Below are 24,146 nucleotides of genomic sequence, written 5' to 3'. Positions count from 1 at the left end.
ATGCTGTTTCTTTGAAGGACAACAGAATTGATTTGTGTTAAGTATGATGATGAAAGTGTTTTGGCTCAGATTGAGCAGCTGCTGCACCTCTCTAGAGCTCAGCTGGCTGTTGTTGAAATTTGACCTCTGACCTCTGGTCCCGCAGGTGATGAAAACCTACCATATGTATCACACGGAGAGCATCAGTGCTGAGAGTAAACTGAAAGAGGCAGAGAAGCAGGAGGAAAAGCAGATCGGACGTGTCGTAGATCCCGTCTTTCACATTCGACTAGAAGAAAGACACCAGAGACGGAGCTCTGTGAAGAAGATTGAGAAGATGAAGGAGAAGGTACATCAAAAATGGTCTTTAGTAGTTCATAACCAGGACCACGATTAACCATCCAATGAAACTGTGAATGGTAAAACTTGTCAAGAATTGTCTGGATCAACAATATTTTAAGTAGACATTATTTTATTATTGAAATAAAAAGCTCATTTTGTGATTTTAAAATGATAAAGTATATTTTGTAAAATACAGTTGTATGTATCATAGTAATATTTGTACTGCAAATTAGTGGAAAATATGACCCAGATTTAATTGAATTTGCTATTATTATTAGTATTTGTTATGCGCTTCCTCATACACAAAACAAAGACACAATAGAAATACAATAAAAAAACAAGCAAAATAAAGTTTATTTATTATTATTATTATTATTATTGTGAAGTTAATGCATCAGTCATGTTTTTGATAGAAGCCATGCCTGACCCTGTTTTAACAGGAATAGCACCGTTTTATGCTCGTATTATATCTGTTTTCCTTTAAAGCCTGTGACAAATGATTTAACAGCTGTGGGATTGTTTTTTCCATTGATGCTTCATGGAACGAGACATTGTGGGAAGGTTAAAATATGAAAGTTAGCATGAGTCACTGTCTGTTGGTCAGTCAGTTGAGTTAGACGACTAAGTGGGTCTGAATGTTCGCAGTATCCTTACTGATACAGGAAATGAGCAATACTTTATACTTTACAATACTTCAAATGCTTTTAGATTTTTTGAAGCAACGTAGATGTTATTCCACAAATGTCTGTATAATCTGTATGATGATTTTTTTGCAGTCTATAAGCTTATATGTCTCTGTTATTTTTGGAAGGATTTGCTCTCTGTTGTTTCACAAGAAATCTTCAAGGAACAAACTGCATGCAGAGATAAAAGCTCACTTTCATGTTTTTTATATTTCAACCTGTTTTCTCAAATTCTGTCTGTTTCGTTTCTACACTCTCTCTCTCTCTCATCAGAGGCAAGCCAAGTACTCGGAGAACAAGCTGAAGTCGATCAAAGCTCGGAACGAATACCTGCTGACGCTCGAAGCCACTAATGCTTCAATCTTCAAGTATTACATTCACGACTTGTCTGATTTAATAGACGTAAGTACCGGGGAAAGAAAAGGAGGTGCAGGGATTCTTTCACAGATGAAGAAAGTTTGTGTGACAAGTAGGACAGTTATAAATAGAGTTTCAAACTGACCTCAGGTCTGCTGGGATGGCTAAATATGACAAAGACTCCTGCCGTTTTCACCGGTTTCTTGGTTGAATATGTATCTTTGTCTACACCTGCTTTGATCTGAGGAAATGCATAGATTCCTCAGCGAGAGTTCTGTCAACGTTGCATTCAAATTTAAGCTCTTGAGACTTCAAATGCGGGCGTGTCTGACAGGAATGAGATATGAGAAAATACAGTGTGGGTAAATTGCATTTATTAAATTTCATATCTCCAAACAACCACACAGACCTGTTATTTGAAGATGTTTTATGAAGTCAAATACATGTTTGAAAAAGAATGAGGAGTTTAACACAATGTCTGTGTAAAATGAGGCACACGAGTGCTCAGTGTGAGATAAAAAAAACAATCCTTCTAGAGCAAGGGTGTCCAATCCTGCTCCTGGAGGGCCACTGTCCTGCAGTTTAGCTCCAACCCCAATTAAACACACCCAAACATCTAATCAAGGACTTACAGGAATGCTATAAACTTCCGGGCGGATGTGTTGAGGCAAGTTTGAGCTAAACTCTGCAGGACAGTGGCCCTCAAGGAGCAGGTTTGGACACCCATACTGTATAATAAGAATAAGCAAAGAAAATAATGGTGGTTTAAACGTGTGGGTGGAGAAACCAGAGGCCTTTTCCAAAAGTATGAGACCAAGTTAAAACGCTTTTATTTAGCATTTTTTATTTGTAGTTTAATACAAAATTCTTTATTCCATTTGATTGGAACATTTACATGAATTTTAGAAGTTCATAGATATACGGTTGGTCCAGTTTTTTTTTTATGTAACACCTGATGATTATTTTCTCCAGCATGACTTCGGATGATCCAAAGAGCTTCAATGGAATCTGACATTCTTTACAAAGGAGTTCATATCAATGTCACATGTTTGCTTATTTGATTAGTGACCTAGAAAAAGTTGAGAATATAAAATATTTCTTATTGAATTAACATAATTACTTTATTTAAAGGGGTCATCAGATGCAAAATTCACTTTTATATGGTGTTTGGATATAAATGTGTCTTTGCAGTGTCTGGACACAACCACCATACAATGAAAAAAAAAATCCATTCACTCTTTTTTTTTTTTTTTTTCAAAAAGTCAATAATCAAGCCGTGATGTCATATTGCTCATGCTCCGCCCACAACCACTGACACTGTCCCATATTAGCATGTTTCCGCCCTCAGCCATTTGTATACTGTCCGCCAAGGCAGAACTTTATGTCTTGTGTGGACACCCCACATGGAAGAGAGGAGTGGGGTGAGCAGTTGCTCATTATCATTTAAAGAGACATGCACCGAAACGGTTGAGCTGTTTTTGAGGAGGTAAAAAGGGTGTTGTTTTACACAACCATTGAGGAATTTTAACCAAAGTATGTTACAAACTTTACATGAAGACCCTAAAGAATCATACCAACTTGTGGAAAATGGGCATCCGATGACCCCTTTAAATCTTTCTAAATTCCGTTTCCAGGTGGACATTTTCTTTTAAATGTGGACTATTGTACCCTCTTGTGTATATGAGGTGGCTGTTGTCCTACTTTCATATTAAGGTCCTGTAGGTGCCTCAGCCTCTGAAAATGGCAAAACAATTTAAGCATGAATGGAGAAATGGCGGCACCTGGCCCTAAAACCCACTTTTCTGTGAATCAGGCAGTCTGAGTCTTTTTTAGGCCAACTACTGTTATAATGTACGTTTTCACACTTCACCCTACTCAGCACTGCTCCTTTACTATTTTGTAGCCGTGGCCTGAATCATTGTCAAATCCAGTCAGCATCATTTATTTATAAACTGAGCATCCAGCAATATTATGTTCATCTATGAAACAAAAAACTCTCTGCAGGGTGCTGGCAAGAGACACAAGAGTGTTTGGGTGATACTGTATGCATGCGCAGTCAGTTTTTCAGACATTTCTTTAAAGGATAAAGAACTTGACCTTGTCTTGTATTAAAGACATGCATAATGCTATCGATCATGGACTGTCCATAATGGATATACTAAACCAGTATAAACTTTTACATTTTATTTTATTTTCGCATCCAAAAAGGGGGAAAAACCAGGTTCATAAAAATAGCTGTGCCATCATGTGGCTCTCAAGTTGAGCTCTGGCACATGAACCTGCACCATTTCAATGAAAAAGGGGCATCAAAACTCTTGAAACAATCAGCAGGCCGACAAGCAGAGCTGGCCATCATGATAATTAAATAAAATGAACGCTGAAGGTGTTTTTTGTTTTGTTTTTTTGTGTGCGAGATATGGCAGATCTTCCAGGGACAGTCAGAACTTAAATAACCTCCCTAAGGATGGCCCAGTTCTCCCCCATATTTTATTATCCAGGACATCTCAGTTTCCCATGACTCCCGTATCAGTCAAAATTAAATTATTGAAATTCCTGCCAGGAAACAACCAGGCTACTGGGCTTGTTTACAACTCTCCTCAGAGTCCAAGGCCTTATAAAGACAGCACACCAGAGCACAGTCAGTATGTATTAGATCAATAAGCCACAGTTACTGATAGACCGGTACGTCATGCTGGGCCCTTCTTGTTAATGTGTTTGGAATCTCAGATATTAGCTTTGAGTCAGACCTGACATTTTGCTTAACAAGGCCTAGTGGTTACAAATCTTGGCTGGTAACCAAGAGGTTGTAGGTTTGATGCAATTCAAGAGATGTCACTTGCAGTTCACAGGGACGGTCATTCAAAATTTTACTACACTTTACTGTAAAAGTGTCAGTTAAAGGATTGCTTATGCAGCTTTCAAATTTGAAAAATTGAATCATAATAGATTTTGTGTACTGTTGATGACAAATTGGGATACAACTTGCCAGAAAATGCTACTTATTTACCAAATTTATGAATTGATAGGTTTGCATTGCTAAAATTCATTACCCATCAGCATGAAAATGATTACATAATAGATAAAACATAAACTACACAAATAATGCATATAATTGTTTTTGCTAATATTTTTCTCACTTTTTCAGGAAGTAAGAAACATTTTCCATTTAATCATTTTAGTTAGGTTTTATATTTATATTTTCCAATTACATTTTAATTTGTTTCAGTTTAAGTTATTGTTTCAGTCATTTTGTTGTGTATCTTTTTAAAATAAATGAGTCTGACTTTATAGGTTTACTTAATTTTTTTTTTAAGAGTTGCTTTAGTACTTCAGCTTAAACTAAACAAAAATTTGAATTTTTGCCTTGACAACTAACTGAGATAAAAGCTTAAGTTTATTTATTTCAATTAACATTTATTTTATTACAAGTAACGGAAATGGTTTTGATGGTTTTAGTTTAGTTTTAGTTAACGATAACAGCCCTAAGTCTTTAATAGGTAACATTTCTCTCCTCTCTTTCTTCCTGTATAGTGTTGTGATCTGGGATATCATGCCTCTCTGAACCGAGCTTTGCGGACCTACCTTTCGGCTGAATATAACCTGGAGACGTCTCGTCACGAGGGCCTGGACATCATTGAGAACGCAGTGGACAGTCTGGATCCCCGTAGTGACCGCCAGCGTTTCATGGAAATGTACCCTACCGCGTTCTGCCCACCCGTCAAATTTGAGTTCCAACCACATATGGGAGATGAGGTCAGATTTAAACAAATCCTTACCCACACACCCACGTACATATGTACACACACACAGTAGCAACCACACTGACACCCATTGTTTGTTTAAGTTACATCTTAACACCATGTAAACTGAGGTGAGGTTATATGGGTTTATTTTCTTAACAGTCTGTTATGTTGTAGAATTATGTATCTTTGTTAATACATATTTTGTATTATATAACTTGAATTTGTCTGGCTTCCGCTGCCATCCTCTTCCAGTTATTTTAGCTGTACAAAAACAGACCATAATGCTCCTTAAATTGTAAACTAGTATTTATCATCAAATTATTTTTAAATATTATTGTAATTATTAACACACTGGTTTGTAGTGCAAATAGTTTTACCCTTTACTGCCCTTTATTTACCTATGATGGATAATGAATGGGAAGTCTTGCACATTTACAGAAAATCGCATACTTCCATGTTGACAAATAAGGTGGATGATAATTAATAATTATAAACTGATTATTCACAGAAAAGCAAGAACATTAACTAAATGGAAATAGTTAGTTTTAGGGTTTGAGAGAGAGGTTATAGTTTGTCAACTTCAACTTTCTTTTAATCTTTTTATTTTAAATGTTGATATTATTTTACAGATTGCTTTAATTTTACCAAACAGGATTGGATGTTTTAAAGTGGGACAAACCAACTTCTCCAAATCCATTGCTAATTGTTAACTAGAGGATGATAGTATTATAGAATGAAAAGTTGAAAGAAAGAAGTTATTGTACCCTGGGACATAGTAAAAATAGCACCTCTCAACCCAAAATAGTGAAATTATATCAACTTCACCCCTCTGTTCACTTTAAATGTAATATTGTGATAAAACAACAATAACATACATTTCATCTTTAACATTTCTAAATTTAATATTTTTACAAACATTTTAAGACACAAGTTCGGAGTCGATCATTTTTTTTCAAATATTTGTGAAATATTTTTATTCTACTTATTATGGCTGCATTTATTAGAACAAAAATACATTAAATACAGTACTATTATAAAGTATTGTTGAAATTTCAAATAACTGTTTTCTATTTTCATATATTTTAAAATGTAATTTATTCTTGTGATGGCAGAGCTGAATTTTCAGCATCATTACTCCAGACTTCAATGTCACATGATCCTGCAGAAATCATTGTAATATGCTGATTTGATGCTCAAGAAACATTTCTTATTATCAATGTTGAAAACAGTTGTGCTACCCAGAATTGTTTGATGAATATAAAGGTAAAAATAACAGCATTTATTTGAAATAGAAATCTTTTGTAACTGTCAAAAGAAAAAAGTAAGAAAAAAAAAAATCTTACTGACCCCAAACTTTTGAATTCTAGTGTATATGTGATAAAGACATGATTATGTACTACATGTAGTACTAATATGTACTATAGTAGCGCTGACCCAACACCCTTCGCCTTCCAAATAACCTGTAAGCAGACGTTACGTTTCATTTTAACATGCAGCTCCCATCGGCAGCTCCCATCCATTAACCTCACGTTAATCTTGTCTCTGGCAGTGGTGAAGCGTATGAGATCATACAGGATACAGAATGGAGAAAAGCATCTTAATGAAATTCTGAATTATATGCGGTCAGGATTGCTTCATATCCTTCTTTTATTGAGTCTCAGCTGGCAGCGTGGTGTTTACGCAGAGCGCTGAGAGCAAATCATATTGCATTTCTCACCCTCAAGCCTTTTTCAGAGAGTGTTTATTGGATTTATTCTCACTAATTGGCCATTTTGTCTCTGATATCATGTCTGCGCATGGTTTATAACCTGTTGTTTTGTGGTCATGCCTGTACTCTCTCGGTCAATGAAAGCAACTGGGGTTTTGCTTCATAAGAAGCAGTTATAATGCTTGTGCAATAGTTGGTTATTTGTTTGAATGTGAGATTCTTCCTTTAGGGAGCTATGTTTTATAAGAGCAGGTTCTCTAATGGCAGTTGTCATCTTGATTTCTTGTAATTGGAAGTCTTTGTTTTTGTTTTCAGGTGTGTCAGATCACGGCCCAGCCTCCTGTGCAGGCAGAACTCCTCCTGAGGTTCCAGCAGCTGCAGTCCCGCCTGGCCACCCTAAAGATTGAGAACGAAGAGGTAAGGTCACCCAAGTGCTGGCAGAAATTTAAAGTATTTCAAAATGACATTTGCAACCGGTTTTAACCGAGTCCCTCTTATCTATATAGGGCCCTATGTCATAAAAATTCATAGGGCCCTACCTATGCTGTAATTTTTTGTGTGCTTGAGCGCTTAAAGGTTAAGTATTACATTTCTGCGACACTAGTGGCACCTTGCGGAATGACAAAAATATAGAATATTTTGCGTGTCACACGTCCCCCTCCCCCAATTCAGACATCACAGCTCTTACGGGTGCTTGTGAAGACATGTCTCAACAGTTAAAAGTAGGCTACTTTCCATAAAAGTACATGTTAGGAATGCTTTTAGCTGTGTTGCAATGCGTCATGAGTTTGCAATTGACTAGGCGAACACTGTCTAGAGCAAAGGCGAGCTTCTTGCTTATAATAATCCAACGTATCTGCACGGGGCACATTTTTTTGACTTGAACATTATAAAGTTAACTGGTACATTTGTCTTTCTGAACTGGTGCATGATGATAATGTATGGTATTGCGTTCATTCTAGCGCGTTGCATTACAACACCCCGTTCTCTTTGACGTGTTCATTAAAGGGTCATGAAACCCTAAACCAAATTTTCTGAGATTTTAACAGAGGTATGTGTGTTGAACACCATTGAAGACAATGTTAGCATCTGTTAGATTTAATAGTAGGGGGAAAATGGTTACATTTTAGTTTTTTTCCGCTATTTTCATCTTCTGGGTTTAAAATCTTCATCGTGTCCTTGTCACAGGCTGTGACGTGGCAGAGCACTATAGTACTTTGATGACTCATCGGCGTCTCATTATTATTCATGTACTGAGTTTTCTTATCCAATGAGAAGACACTGTCTCTTAATTATTCATGACACCACGTGGAACTTTCCAATGACAGACATGTCAACTGTGTCTATGTCTCAACTGTGATATCGCGTAGTAGATGAGAGAGGCAATGATGGGACGCGCGTTTGTTTTCGTGGTGCAAAAGTTCCAGTGCATCTTTCCCCGCGATGCTGCCCGGGCTAGACTCTGACTGCGGGTGGTTGGTTGGCCATCAACCACGGACACATCTAATGTGTGTGTAGCAACCATTCAACTGGAGAATGGTGGACTTCGACCTTGTACACCAATGCAGGTTGCGTCTAGTGATGCGGTCCCAAGGACTTTTCTATCGCTTCAGAGGTGTGTTTGTGTTTGTGTTTGTGTGTGTGTGTGTGTGTGTGTGTGTGTGTGTGTGTGTGTGTGTGTGTAAAATGTAAATCTGACCGTTTTACTTGCCTTTTGTTAAATAATCACTCGTTATTAAAATTTCGATATTTCGATAATACCTCAATTGTATGGAACGTATGCTTAATTTGTGCAAATTTCTATGTCACTGTCCATCTTTATTATGTGTGTTTAGGGGGCGCGTAGATCTAGGCTATGTACGGAATTATGATTACTGTAGGATAATATATGTAGCAGGGCAATGTTACTTTTGAAAGTGCCATACATACCACACCCACTCCCCTCCCTTCTTCTCACAGGCACCACGCCCATTTAAGTTGCATTTTTCAAAAAGATTGTGAGCTAGACTTGAGCTGAAAGAGGGGGGTTTCATGACCCTTTAACTGTTTAATCTTTGAATGTCGAAATGCAGCGAATATCGGCTTGCACTTCTGTAACCAAAGCTGAATTTCTATTCCCATGCAACGCATCAGTCATGATCCCACACCAGCTAAACACCCTCTGGCCATGAATGGCATACTAATAGTAGTCAGTGAACAATAAACTGGATTAAGACAATGTATTTAAACAAAATAAAATCATACATACTTCACCTTTCCCAGAAATTAGCGTGCAGTTCACTTTGGGTTATAAAGCATCTGCTAAATAACAATTGCATCAGATGATCACCGTGGTCTTAAATGGTTTTGTTCATTTAAACTGGATAATTGAATTTGAAAATCTTGTTTAATAAGTTAGCCAAGTCCAGGAGCACACAAACCGTATCGTCCTGTTGCATTAGAGCGAGACAGCTTTGCAGTGTGTTTGCTTAATTGAGTTGGCAGAAGCTGATCGTAAAAGAGGCTTTGGGAGGACTTACAAGAAATGGTGTTTTTCCTCCCTGCAGAGTTTTCACTGTCCTCCAGATAACCTGCGTGACGCACAGAGAAGCTTCTCTCAGTGACACCATCTTCCTTTTCTTCCTTCAGACTGTGTCTGTCTTTTTCACATTTTATCTCTCCTTCGAGGCTGCAACAATTTAATCAGTTTGTAAGTTAAATGCTCGGGCTGCTGCCGAAAAAAATAAAAAATAAAAAATCCACTCGGTCAGGAAGATGGAGGAGTCTTGCTTTGTTTCTTGGCTTTATCATGTCCATCTTAGATAAACGACTGTCTTACTGTACATCTGCCCTCTTCTTCTCTTATCTCATTTCTGTTATTTCTCTACCATTAATCTTTTTCTCAGTTTTGACAGACAAAATCGTAGTAGTATGTACATGTACACTGCACAAATTTAACACAACCTATGCAAGTTAGGCAGATCAATCTGTACTATTCAACGCAGCTTTGGAATTGGTCTGAATATGAATATTGTTGCTCCAGGCAGTTACTACAGTCCTTTGTGGACTTTCCCCACAAAGAGCTGATAAATCATTTGCTGTGAAGAACGATTGCTCAGGCCACTGTCAGTGTTGTCATGGAAGCTAAACGGTCCTGGAAAAATGCCCAGCTAACTGAAATGTTGCAGGTTGTAGTATAAATATCAGTCTCTGTATAAAATGAAAGAATCATGAAACATTTCAAAGAAGGAAAATCCAAATTTTGCATCTTATTGTCAGGGTTATGTTAAGTTCTGTTTAGTTTCATTGTGTTTTGGATTTGTTTTGCCTGTGTTCCTGGTCATTTAGTTTCCATAGTTACTCATTTGTTTCTCACCTGTTCTCAGTTCTGTTGATTACTCGTTCTGTGTATTGAAACCCTTAGTTTCCTCTGCAGGGCTGGATATTAACGCTGGTCCGGAACAAGTGGGTTTTTTGAAGCCCGTTTATAAATTCAATGATAAAGGGAAGCAGAGAGCAAAAAAGAATGATTTTACCACATTTATTGTAAACAGGGAATGATAACAGATAGTGTATTTCTGGTAACAAGGTCGTGCTGTTGAGTCTCGCTTCCTGTCTTTTTGTGAGAGTCTTTTGTGGAGTGAGAGTCTTTTGTGGAGAAATCAATACAAATGAGCGTAACAGCACACATAAAAAAACTCACAGTAGAACCATACTGAGGTAAAATTTATTTATAACATGTTATACAGTCAAACCCCAAAGAATTCTGACTCCAGATATAATTTTTTATATATTTTTTTACTATTGGGTGCAGGACACTATAGTTAATTTATGTAAGTGAGGATAGCAAAATAAAATAAACTGTGACATATTATATCCAAAAATTCTTCATACAGTGGACTACCAGTGAAATTTATAAAATTTTGGGACCAAAAATTATTCAGACACGTTGAGGTTTAACTGTAGTTAAGTAGCACAACACGACCAAGGGAGCTGTTTTGCAGAATATTTTCATGATTACAAATGTTACATTGATTTTATTGTTCAATAAACAAGTAGTTACTTACATTTTAGACACAATATTAACTATTCTTGTTCTATTTCACCAACGAAAATACTTCCAAACACAGATCACAGCAGAACTATTGTGCATTCAATTCCTCAGTGACTTCTTATTTGTATATTCAAAAAGGTATTTAAAACATTAATCTCTTAACTTTATTTATGCTGTTGTAATTTTGCGGTGTAAATTATTTCATTGTTAAACTGCCCAATAGTGTTTTATTATAATTTCATTTATTGATCAAATGTAAGAATTTGACATGAAAGATGACGCGTACATTTAATCAGGTTAAAAATAAACTGGCCTTTATAAATGTAAATATCACAAATATGCAGATTTAAGTATGCAAAAGCTGAGATAAATTATGTTTACATTACATAATTTACATTACAACTTGCGCTAAATGACAAGTGTTGGACATACCAGGCTGAAAGGAAGCGGAAGCACAGACCAGGATGTGAGGTCAGGGAACTTCCTGGTTTCTCCAGATGGCTTAAAGCATCTTTTTGACATCAGACACAAGGTCTGCGAGGAACCTCACAGGATACTGGATATAGTGTTATGTTTTTGTGCAGCTGTTTCCTAGAACCTTCACTGCATTAGAAGATATAAGAAATGACCCGATGAATACTTGCATTACAGTGGAATTGTTGTAAACCACTCAGCTTTGCCTCATCCTCAAACACACCTTTATCGGACACAAAGGAAGAATATGTCTGTCAGTTAGAGCTTCCTGCTTCATCCTTTCATTTTTATTCAACAATTATCCAGCTGTCAGCTCCTCTTTTTTTTCATTCTTCTTCTCAAGCTCATAATTGAATCATGTAAATGGTGTTTGCTGTAGAGATTAGGGTGAGATTGGAGTTCTCAGATGAGAATTGACAGTGTTGTCTCTTGACTTTCTGTCCCACTAGCCTTATCTTTTTCTCCCGCCTTCTTTCCTTCTCCAATGGATATTCTGTTCACATCAAACACTAAAACCCCATTAAGGCACCGCACAGTTCTCCGTAGGAAGTGTCTATTTGTTTTGCTGGAGATAAACCTCTGGGAGGCACATCAAACGCTGGGAGATCTGTGCTGTTCTCCTGCTGCTGCGTGAAGCACTGATCGTGTGATTGCCTTTGTACTGATTATCGGGCCCTTCTGTTAGTGCTAATGCTGATTACCAGTGTGCTACAGATTTGCCAAAATATCATCTTTGTTCCATGCCATCTTATCACCCTGAGTAGGTTGTTCGCCAAGCTTACCGATCACATGGTCAGAAAAACTAGTGATAATGGAATTGGCATTTCCAAACAATGTTTTTGTAACTTATAATACATAATGACACATTGCTTTAGAAGATACCTATATTTAACTACATGTATGTATATCAGATTCAAGCACATTCCAATGTATTTGCAAAGATATATCAATGAATCAAAATCGTGAGATGTGACCTAGGTAGTATGCATACTCTGACAGGTTAGCGGTATACAGGCGATTAGGTTCGAATTTGGTTTGGGCAACTTTTCCGATCCCTCTTGCCACTGAAATTCTCCATATAATTTCCTGTATAATTTTTAGAATGTCATGAATAAAATAACGTATGTAATGTAATTTCTAACTATTGAATATACAACATCTAATGATCTGTTAAGCATCTTATAATGTAAAAATAATACTGACTTTTCTAATAGTGCATTTGAAAAGTAAAATTTGTGAGTGAAACAAACTCATTTTTTTAATTTACAAATTACAAATTATACATTGCTTCCACTGAGGGATTGACAAGCTTTTGGCCTCTTTTCCCCATTTTTCATCTTTCTTATACTACTTTCTGACATTTTGTTTAAATATTTGTATTATTTCATAAGTAATTCACACTACATAGTATTTCGAACTACACACTTTGAAAGTAGGGCTTAGCTAAGTTTTTTTTTTTTTATCAGCTGAAGTATAGTTTATCTTTAGCATTCATGTCTTTAACCACCTTAGGTTTAAAAAAAGCTGAAGGGCCCAGGCTTTTCAAGCAGTATTAAAGTCGGCATGAAACTAAAGTTGCGATAGTCTTTTCTTCCCTGTTGTGACATATATCCAAGTCATGGTGACTTTAAAGATACTTCTTTTTAAAAAATCCCTCTTATTTTCCATGTCATTTCATTTTGACTGCTTTCATGTCCTTGAAACTAAGCTCTTCCCTTCCCCCTTCACTCAACTTACCTCTGTGTAACCTGTCTGCCTTTAAGGCAGAACTGAGGTTCACTTTCCCGGTAAACAACATCCTACAAGACAGGTGTGGCATATCATTCATAAAGGCTCCCAACAAAACAAAACCACAGAACGATTAATGGCATAAAACTGATGATTCTCAAGGTCCCACATCAGGTTGAACAGTGACCTGGATCTAGGTGTGACTGTTGTTTTCTGTTGACTTGTATATCATACTCCATTGATTTGAGGAATGATTCAGACTGAATGGGACAATGAGATATGAGCTCACTGTGTGATGAAACTACCATGGTTTTATGTCGCATGATACCGTCTGGTGGTGATACTCACTGTGGTTGTATGACATTCAGAGTTGCAAATTTATCTTGTGTTCGAAATTGGAATACCACATAAAAAATTTGCAAATAAAGCATCGTTTCCATCCCATGTTCAAGCGAACAAAATCATCACTTCCTGGGAAATAAAAATGGAAGTTGCTGCAGTTGGGGAAGCCACTGTGGTTCTTTTTTCATACATTATAATAGAGTGTGCAGACAAAACGTAATGCTGTCGTTATCTTGCATTCGGAGGCGGATGCCTGGTGTTTGGGAACGCAATCGTGTGAGACAGTTCTGGGAGGTAATTACACCCAACAATTTTGATGACAGGGGAATGACCATACTAACATTTGTGATATTGTGCAAAAAAATTGCTCTGCTGGTTAGTCCAGCTATCCAATCACATCTTCTTTTGGGGCACATTGAGGGATTTATTTGGTAAATGTGTTTATGTGCATGTCATCTTATTGAATGAAAGAAATATATATATCCGCTTCACTTGAGCACATGTTTTTTTTATGTGGATTTTTAGAATTTATGCTCATCTTGGTGTTTCCAGCCAGCGTTTTCTTTGTGCGGTATCCCAAAATGTGCTTAAAAATAGGCTGATTGAAATATAGCTTTTGTCTATTTGTGTATATGCATGTTTTAGAGTGTTGTGCAAGAAGATTAAAGTGTGTGTGCAAACAAAAAAAGGCTATGCTTCCTTTCCATACTCTTGTGTATGTGAGAGAAAGAGAGCATGTCAGTGTGAGAGAAATTTGTTCTTCCATACTGCGCAGATTCTTTCAGCAGGTGAACAAATGCTTCCACTGAGCGATTGCACTCGCTTTCAACATCTTTTCCCCATATTTTTTTTTTTATCTCATTGGCATCTCCCTTTCACTATTTTATGTGGTTATATTATTGTGTTTTAGGTCTGATAATTGATTAAATATTGTAATTGGGTTCATTTACGTGATATGCTGATTAAATAAACTAATTAATCAGAGCTAATTATATATATCAGTATTTGCAAAGAAACACCCCTGAAGGATGAAGAAAGCATTGAACAAACATTACAAAAAGTGGCTTTATATTGTTTATTTTATACATTGAAGAGAGTCAACAGCAGTGTTGTCAAAAATATCGACATTTTGATATTTATCAATACTGAAATATTTCAAACGGTTCCAATACTCCTTTTCTGCAGTATCTATACACCGATCTTCTCTCCGACGGCGAATTGACAATTTGACACACACCCACCCGCCTCCTGTCACTCACTTGTCTCATTCGCTTTGGTTGATTAGTGCTTGTATTGCGCATAATTTTAGTAATTCCGCTCTAACACCAAAAGCACCCGCATTACTGATCTATACAAGTGCTGCTTTCATAACGGCACCTCTCAAACAGCTCGCGAGTACCAAATTTACTTATTTTTTGTGGATTATTGTGCTTAAACGGTCAAATACATACAAAATTATGTCAAAATGCCTGTCTTGCCGAGTATTCGGGTAAATACAGTCAGTTTTGGAATGTAATATTTGAGAGAAAACACATATTGTGTAACTATATAGGATCCGTGTGTTAGCTCTTAAAGTGACAGCAGCCTAATAAACCTGCTGCTGTCTGTCATGTTAATCAAAGAATAAAAGACAAAGACAATGACTCACTGCTCTTGATTGAATAACTTTTGTAACTTTAATTGTAAGCCTTAATCTGGATTTAAATTTTACAATGATAACTATCCAGTGTTATTTTACATTTGATTACTTTATTTTCTGTAGTAGGGCCTACCTGAATACTACTGTTAAGGTCCAAAATTTTCGCTCGTTAAAAATAAATACAACCTCACGTTGTCAATCATGTTTACACACTGCCTCCGAAACTTTCATAAGTCATAAAAAAATTCTGATCGGTTTCGATTTTCTGCGTGTTTTCGCATCGGTAGCATGCATTTTGAGAGGTGTTTTGACAGAGCCACCGAATGACTAATATGGAAAAACGCATACGTAAATTTCGGACTCAGTGTGCAAAGACCTTTAGACCCTCCTGAAAAACTTAAAGCCATGTTTATTTCCTTTGTCTCATTATTTTTTAATGTATTTATTTGTGCTATTGTTTGTAATTTGTTTATTTGTTCTAATGTTATCACCGACTTATTTTGTGACTGATATAGCCAAAGAGTTTTTGAAATTGAGATAAATTATCTGAATGGTGGTATATATGGTAGTTTTTCCCGTGTATCGAAAATGTTATCTAATTTCGATATTTTTCAAGGTATCGTATCGGAGTTGGAAATGTCAGTATCGTGACAACACTACCTCTACAGCAATTCACTTTGCAGTCTGTCCCTCTTGGTATACACAGTTCCAGACATTTGTAATAGTATAATAATGTTGCATGTCTGACACTGGAAAGTTACAGAAATGAATCCTCAAGGCCATGAAATGAATGATGTTCCCTTGGGTCATCTTCCTCTCCCCTCGCTGTAAATTGATTTCTTTGGTCTGGTGTCTTGCTCAAGGCCTGCTATTAGTCACAGAGCACATGTCAAGCAGGGACAGTCAGAGGATTCCCCCCCCCCGCCCGTGTCACTTATTTGGTGCTTAATGTGTTTTTCTATCGCTTTTATAGCTCCTGTTATCACTTTTGTACTGATGCACATTCTTAGCAATAAATGTTGCAGGAATATTCTGGAATGAAATTGAGTTGGATTGTCCTTGTAATACTGCACTCTTAGTTGCTATTGTATTACTGTGGCATCCCTTCCCTACTAAAAATGTTCTCCTATTTCAGATCAAGAAGACTTCAGAGGCCACTCTCACTACCATCCAGGACATGGTGACCATCGAGGACTATGACGTGTCGGAATGTTTCCATCACAGCCGCTCCACTGAATCGGTCAAGTCCACTGTGTCAGAAACCTACCTCAGCAAGCCGAGCATCGCCAAGAGACGTGCCAACCAACAGGAGACGGAGCAGTTCTATTTTATGGTCAATTTGTGTTTCATAAAAATTGACCAATAAGTTTAAACAGTCACTATTTAAATGAAATGTTTCATAGGCAAGATATCAAGTTTCACCTTTAAACTGTGCATTCGAAGTTTACGATTTTTTAAATATTTTTTAAAGAAATCTCATGCTCACCAAGATTTAGTCAGAAATACAGTAAAAACAGTAATATTGTCAAATATTATTGCAACTGGTTTTCAATGATTATTGGTGCTCAATTATGAATAATGGTTCTTATAATTATCAATAAAAACGGGTATTGCTGCTTAATATTTTTGTGAAAACCATGATAATTTTTTTTGCGGATAAATAAAAAGTTCAGTGAACAGCATTCCTTTGAAATATAAATATTTTGTAACATTATAGATGTCTTTATTCTCGCTTTTGATGAATTTAATGCGTCCTTGCTGAATAATAAGTATTCTTAAAAAAAAAAGTTAATTGCTCTAAACTTTTGAATGGTAGTGTTTCACGATTTCCACAAAAATATTAAGCAATGTTTTCAACATTGATAATACTAAATAATGTTTCTTGAGCACCAAATCTGCATATTAGAATGATTTCTGAAAGATCATGTGACGCTGAAGACTGAAGTAATTACTGCTGAAAATTCAGGATGAAATTACATTTTAAAATATATTATAATAGAAAAAAGTTATTTTAAATTGTGATAATATTTCACAATATTACTGTTTGTACTGTATTTTGATTAAATTAATGCAGCCTTGGTGGGCATAAGAGACTCAAAAGAAAAAAAGAATCTTTATTTTTAATTATATTCTTTTGGCCGGTACTGAGTGTATACTATATATACTGTATAGTGTTTTTTGTTGTTGTTGTACATTGCATTTCATTTTAATTTAATTAATTAATGTATTTAAAAGTTAATTCTGGTTCTGTGCTTAAATGATCAAATGTTTTTGCTCTCATGCTTGTCTCAATTGTGTCTCTTCACAGAAGTTCCGTGAGTATCTGGAGGGCAGCAATCTCATCACTAAGCTCCAGGCAAAACACGATCTACTGAAGAGGACCCTTGGTGATGGTATTGTTTGCCTTTCTTTACTTCTTCCTTCCCTCCAACATAGGGTCAACACTTTTAAACTGAAAGTACACAATTAATGATGAAAGTACTGTATAACGAATTTGGATCCTAATCCTCTTAGCCAGTAGAAACCAGCAGGAAGATGCTCATGACACACCGCTGCTCATGTGGGTGATGCAACCTTATAATAACCTCATGTTAATTAATTTTGATAGTATGAAGGATTATAAATCCCTCGTCATGTGTAAATCTGCTCATCATGTTTTGGAGCCCGGGGCATTTCAGTCTTGTGTTGTGAACACTGCAGACTCTGCTGTTAGAGGGCCATTGAGTGAACGCTGTGTGGGTGGGATCAACAAAGCTGTCAGGAACCCTGTTCCCTGGCATAAAATCAACCGTGTCAGTTTTTTAAAGATGTAGGCAGTAGTCTGCCTGCTGCTTTCTGGCACTTTGATGAAATATTTTTATAGCTAAACAGGTACCTGTAGCTAAAACATTTCAGCTGCTACTGCAGTGGAAATGTAGAATTTCTCTACAAAACGTAACAATGTCCTAAAGGTGCATGTGTATGGATGTCCAGTTCCAGACAGATGGCTGGCTGTATGTGCTTTACTGAGCATAAACGAAAGCCTCCCCTGGGCTTCTGAAGAACTGTATTGTCATATTCTCTCTCTCTCTCTCTCTCTCTCTCTCTCTCTCTCTCTCTCTCTCTCTCAGGTTACCGGCCTGAATATGCAACTACAAGGTAAAAATTGTTCACAGTTTGTCTTGTTTGTTGTCTTCTGCAACACATTAAGGTGCCAGATATATTAGGTTATGTCAGACTTTCTTCAAACTATCTATCTATCTATCTATCTATCTATCTATCTATCTATCTATCTATCTATCTATCTATCTATCTATCTATCTATCTATCGTATCTGTCTGTCTGTCTGTCTGTCTATCTGTCATTTATCATTTTATCATTGTCTATCATTTATCATTTTATCATTGTCAATGTTTCCATCATTTGTTCTCATTCTACTCTATCTTTCTTTCATTTTATCTGTCATTCTATTTTTCTATTTGTCTGTCTGTCTATCATTCTTCTGTTGTTATATATTTCCAGTTATTATATCTATCAGTTGTTCTATTGTTCTATTTGTCATTTTATTTGTCGTGCTATCCATTGTTCTATCATACTATCTGTAGGTCTAGATCTTTCAGTTGTTCTGTCATTCCATCATTCGTCCTGTCGGTCTATCTGTCGTTCTATGTATCTTTTTTCTATCTATCCATCCATCTATCTTTTGTTTGTTCTATTGACCTATCCATCATTCTATCAATTTGTCACTCTGTCTTTAGTTGTCTATTGTTATGTCAATCGTTTTATTTTTCTATTTATCAGTCTTTCTATTGCTCGTTCTATCTTTCTATCTGTTATTCTGTCTATCTAAAAGCACTTGTGAGAAAGTAGACCTGAAAGTTAAAGAGAAAGGGGTACATGCACAGATAAGATCCAAACAGTAGACCAGATGCTTGTGTTTGCTCTCTGCCATAATTCACCATATGTTCATGCAGCAATCTTCCCCGGGGTTCCTACCCACAATGCTTTGCACTAATAGTGCTCTTTAGATTCAGCCTCACCCAGAAATCCTAAAGTTTGAAAGCACATAAAAGCTCTCCTATTGATTAAAAGACAAGAGTGCAGAGTGAACTGAATTGGTTGAACTTGCATGTTACCCTTTTTTATTTTCTTTCAGTGTTAAGCTGTTGTTGCACATGTCAGTTATACATCCATTAAGGACATAGCATCAGTTCTATCATAAAACAAAAACTGTATTCTGATATTGTAATAAACTCAGATTTTTAGGTAAAGGTATAACCCAATGTGATCCCACCAGCTCCCCAAGCCGAGCCAAAAGATTTCGTGCTTGGACATCTCTCGCACACCCACCTCCTGCTGTTCCCAGCAGACCTGTCATTTCCATGACCTTTGATGTGCGGTGGAAGTGAAGTTTATGAACAGGATATTGTCATGTGCAGATCACTGAGCTAGACACAATGGGAGCTTACCCCTAAATAACTTGAAATCACATGTCCACCACAAAGCTGTTCCATAAACTATGTGTGAGATATGAACTCATTAGTGGTGCGTAAGGCTTACAGTGCATATTCAAGATTAAAAGTGTAAACATCTCTTTATAGGCCTCCCAGTCTTCCTCCTAAACCGTTTGGCACACAGAGGCCCAGGCCACGCTCTGTATTTAACGTTAAGCTGTTTAATGGCAATTTGGAGTCATTTGTTAAGGTACTTAGAGCTTTTAGGTACTGTACTACCTGCACTGAATACCGCTGCTAATGCCATAATGATCCACGGCTACTTGCTTCTACTTGACTGATCATTATGGCTGGGGAAGGTATTTAAACAGAGCAGAAACGGGGGTATGTGTGGGTGTGTGTACACATGAAGCGAGATGACTGAGATAAAGTGAGCTTCAGGCATCAACATTCACCCAGTTGCTTCAGGGCAGCATGAAAGCCTCTTAAAGGGAAAGTTCACCTAAAAAAAAAGAAAGAAATCCCTGTCTTGTGCCATTCCGAACTAATGAGACAAATTATTCCGGACAAAATAATATTCTGCTATGTTCTAGTATGATCATTCTGCTCTTCTTCCATGCAGTGAAAGTGAATACTAAAGATGTATGTTGTTAAAAGATGCAAATTGCATTAATAATGGTCCTTAGGCACTATATTCTAAGACTTTTGATATGTTTTGCTATGTTATATGTTGTGTCCCAAATAATGCACTATACACTATGTGCGCAAATGTAGTCAAATGCACTTTTTCTTTTTGGAATTTTTTGTGTTACGCACTACTCGCACTGTTTATACTACACAACAGCATTGTTCATAAGTGCATAAATTGGGACTCACCTATACAATAGCTTTAAGTCATAATTAAAGGTATAGTGGAGGATTTTCCCGAATTTTAGAAAAGATCCGCCCTCTCCACTTTTTGAAAAAATGCACATGCGCAACACTCTTCCTGCTCCCGAGAGGGAACGCCTATTAAACGTGTGCACGAGAGAGCATGCGCGAGCCTAGTTCTCCTCGTGCACGCTCTGTTTACAAGTTGCTGTCGGTGCGTGACTTGTGGCAGGGCTAGCATCGCTAATCATAGCTTACATTAACTTTTACTAACAGTGATTTTAAATGGGTTTCTCCAAATAGCATGCCAAACTTTACCTGTCGAGTAGAAACTTCGCGACTGAGGCATCAGTGGGAAGCCCAACCTGTGCTTTTAGCGCACGCCAGCGTGTGAAATATTCTCCCAAAAACACTCTGGTCTTGTTTCTTTCTTCAGTGGCCTTTCTCTTCTTGTCATACAATTCGTAGACACTTTTTCTCTTGCGACCCTCAGACATTTGGAAAAAACCCGGTGAGAACGGCGAGCTTCAATGAATGGCTGAAACCGTAGCTCACCACACATATACACCTGAAAGTGCGCATGCGCAGAAAGCGAAAACTACCTAGGGACGAGCACGTACGACGGCCTTACGTAAACACATCACCAGAATGATTGACAACTAGGAGGACCAATAGTCTTGATGATCCACCCGGAAAAAGAAAATCCTCCACTATACCTTTAATTAGCGATTTAGAGATTTCATTCCTCTGCAATTTTAAACTTCTAGAATCTAAAAGCAAATCTAGAAGTTATGAAAGATGTGAACCAATGACATTGACTTGAATATTATTTTTCAGTCTGTTCCACAAGCTGTCGAATGACTTGAGGTCATATTGGTCACTTTTAGGGTGCATCATTTTTTTGAGTTTGAGAGCATCTGATTCTATTTACTTTTGATGAATGGAAAGCAGAGTGACCTTTTATTTGTTTATTTTCTTGTGTTTCAAGTCAAAAAGTTTTGGAATGACATAAGGGAGAGTAAATGATGACAGATTTTTTTAGGTGAAAAATTTCGGGGTAAATACTTGATGAGGAAAGTTATTTGATAATAGCATTCAATGTTGTGTCAGCACATCCCCTCTTTCTCTCTGTGAGGCTGGAGCTAATGGTGTAATTGGAAGACTAATAATGATTTTGTAGGCTGTTATTGGTGGCTTGTAGTGCTGGGACCAAATAACCTGGGGATCGCCTCTTTCTCTCTGTTTTTTCTGCTCTCTCACTCTCTGGCTCTTTGTCCTGTCGTTCTGCTGTCCTTCTCTCATAGTCGTGGACGACGGAACTCACACACAAGGCACCAGGTACAGAAACAGTCGGCTTGTCCTGATTAGCTCATTGCTTCATGTCTCTCTAAGCTTTCAGTAGTTCAACTTCCAGTCACCTCTGCTTAATCCTAAGGAGCTGTGAACCATGTACAGTGGCGTCTGAATATCCGAGACCACACTGATTCTGGGATTTCGATTTAAAACGGGAAACAAAGAAACTAAGAAAAGTTAGGAATATTTGTCTACGAATTTCATTTTGTTCTATTCAACTGTTCAGTCAAATAGTTATGTTGATAATATAATTTGTAAGGGAAAATTTTGTATCAAATTATCATTATGCATAATAGAAGCTTTTTCAGTAGTGGTCTCAGACTTTTGGATCCCAAAGTAAATGTGTCCATGTGCTTGACAAGAGTTCATCCTTCTTGGCTTCAGTGACCGTAATGCACACAATTATGATTGATTAATTTTAATTGAGAAAATATCCCACAATTTTAAAACTTTTCACAAATAATAATTATAATAAAAATAATACAGTGTAGTTTATTTAGTAATATGGCACATTTCATTCACTGTACAGACTAAAATAATTTCTAGTTTTGAGATTATAAATCAATCTGCATAAGATTTGAATATAAAAATCCTACAATACTTATAATACAATACATAATTCTTATAATCAATTATTGGCCAACATTTTTAATATCCCATCATTATTTGAATTATACTTTTTCTTATGAAGTGTTGCACAGCAAAGTGCAGTTTCCTGCATTCATAACTTTACCACCTCTGTTTCAATTATGATTTATGATTCGTTGCAGATGTGCAGTATCAATATTTAAACATGTTCACGGCAGCACATTTTGTTTTCACCTTATTGCAATGATCATAGCTGGGAAATGTAGCCTGTGAGGTCTGCCTCAGTTCCTGGCACTGCCACAGTGTTCGTACTTAGCACATATTCCCTGGGTTAAAAGCAGATAACAGCATTTTTAAAAGCTTGTAAGATAGAGTGTAGCCGAACACTGAACAAACAGCTCTAACCCCACACAACAAGCAGCCCGCACCCTAGGATCACATAGCTGGATTCACTAAACCATTTCGAGTTTTCCACCGGTGGCATTTGCTCCATTCATGTTCAAGAACCATGTTAGCATGTAGATCTAAGTTGTCATTTTGTTTCCTGTCTCAAAGCCCTTGGGTTCCCTAAGCCCAAAATCTTAGGTGTGCTCTTTAAAAAGAGTCTGTAGGAGTCAAGAAGGATTATCTTATCACCTCTGACATGAATGATACATTGTGTGTGGTAAATTTTCAGTTGATTTAGAGCTAGACTGATTGTTTGGCCCATATCCTGAGTTAATGCCCACGTTTGTCTTGTTTTAAGGACTCTGGACAAGCAATACCTCGAGTTGTTGAGAGCTCTATTCGATTCATCAACCTATATGGTAAGTTATATTGCAAATGTCTTGCAACTCAAACCATACAATACACATAATTCCTTAGAACGGCCCACCATTGTCAGTGCACCAGAAAAGCCCAAAGAAATTGTTCATCAGTTATGCTACTGTCTTTAAACTTGCTACCTGTTCTGTCATTGGTTATCTGAAGTCTGGGACTGATTCAGCAAGTTTTAGAGTCTGGGCTGTTCCAAATCCGTCCTATTCCAGTGTAGGCCATGCACAAACTTGTTTCAGATCTATTGTAAGTTTGCTGTTGTGCTTTCCTGTCAACGTCAGAGGACGTTCAGTCCAAAGAGGTCTTTATCATATGCTTGTATTAACTGTGCTCGCACAGTCATATATCTTGTGCGTCTATTGTAAGCGCTGAAAGCTGTCTGTGTGTGGCCGTCTAACTGGAACTATAGAGACATTTTTAATTAATCTTTTCTGACCCTCATCCAAGCTTTCCATTTAAAAGCTAATCCGGACTGACGGATGTTTTTGTAGAAGTTGATTGCAGTCTCTCTCCTTCATTCATTATCTTTAATTAGAAAAAGGGAACTTTTCTAAAGCACAGGGCTTAGCTTTTGAGGTTGGGATTTGACCGTGGTTACTATGGACCAGCCTTTATTTCCAGTGGATTTAAATGAACATGGGAAGACATCTTATTCAAACACTTATTTCAGTTTCTCTCTTTATTTTTTTAGGCCTCCAACATCAAGGAATATTCCGAGTGTCTGGATCTCAAGTTGAAGTCAATGATATCAAGAACTCATTTGAGAGAGGTGTGTGTGTGTGTGTGGTAACAGAGTTCAGGTTTCTAAAATAGCTCTGAAAGTGCTGTCACTGCTGAATAATAATGAATCTCTTATGTCTTCAGTGTCATGTGAGCTATGAACCTAAATATGGACCTTGACTATAGTGTTTTTGGCAAAACATCTACTGGGGAAAACATATTCTTGATGTTTATCTTGTTATTTATATAGATCTATTTCAATATTTCTTGCATGTAAAGAGAAGCCAAAATTATTTACCATAATTTCTATGTTGTGTTTTCTCCAAATGCTGATGCTC

General features: G+C 37.0%; 1 protein-coding gene across 6 annotated transcripts in view; it reads left to right on the top strand.

Moving 5' to 3' along the window:
• srgap1a (SLIT-ROBO Rho GTPase activating protein 1a) overlaps positions 1-24,146 on the top strand; it is a 116,356-nt gene that overhangs the window by 64,239 nt on the left and 27,971 nt on the right. For 3 of the 6 annotated variants that reach the window (XM_084409372.1, XM_084409371.1, XM_084409375.1), the window contains exons 5-14: positions 146-328; positions 1,278-1,406; positions 4,893-5,114; positions 7,128-7,229; positions 16,164-16,361; positions 17,337-17,421; positions 18,139-18,166; positions 19,609-19,711; positions 23,018-23,078; positions 23,780-23,857. In XM_084409372.1, the coding sequence (XP_084265498.1) occupies positions 146-328; positions 1,278-1,406; positions 4,893-5,114; positions 7,128-7,229; positions 16,164-16,361; positions 17,337-17,421; positions 18,139-18,166; positions 19,609-19,711; positions 23,018-23,078; positions 23,780-23,857 (1,189 nt within the window). Of the gene's footprint in view, positions 1-145; positions 329-1,277; positions 1,407-4,892; positions 5,115-7,127; positions 7,230-16,163; positions 16,362-17,336; positions 17,422-18,138; positions 18,167-19,608; positions 19,712-21,635; positions 21,670-23,017; positions 23,079-23,779; positions 23,858-24,146 lie in introns of all 6 variants that reach the window. The other 3 variants (XM_084409374.1, XM_084409373.1, XR_014627441.1) reach the window with 2 other exon arrangements.

The sequence above is a fragment of the Rutilus rutilus genome, assembly GCF_951802725.1.
Source record: "Rutilus rutilus genome assembly, chromosome: 5".
Lineage (NCBI taxonomy): Eukaryota > Metazoa > Chordata > Actinopteri > Cypriniformes > Leuciscidae > Rutilus > Rutilus rutilus.
The sequence above is the reverse complement of the archived record's forward strand: the minus strand, read 5'-3'. Positions and strand labels throughout refer to the sequence as shown.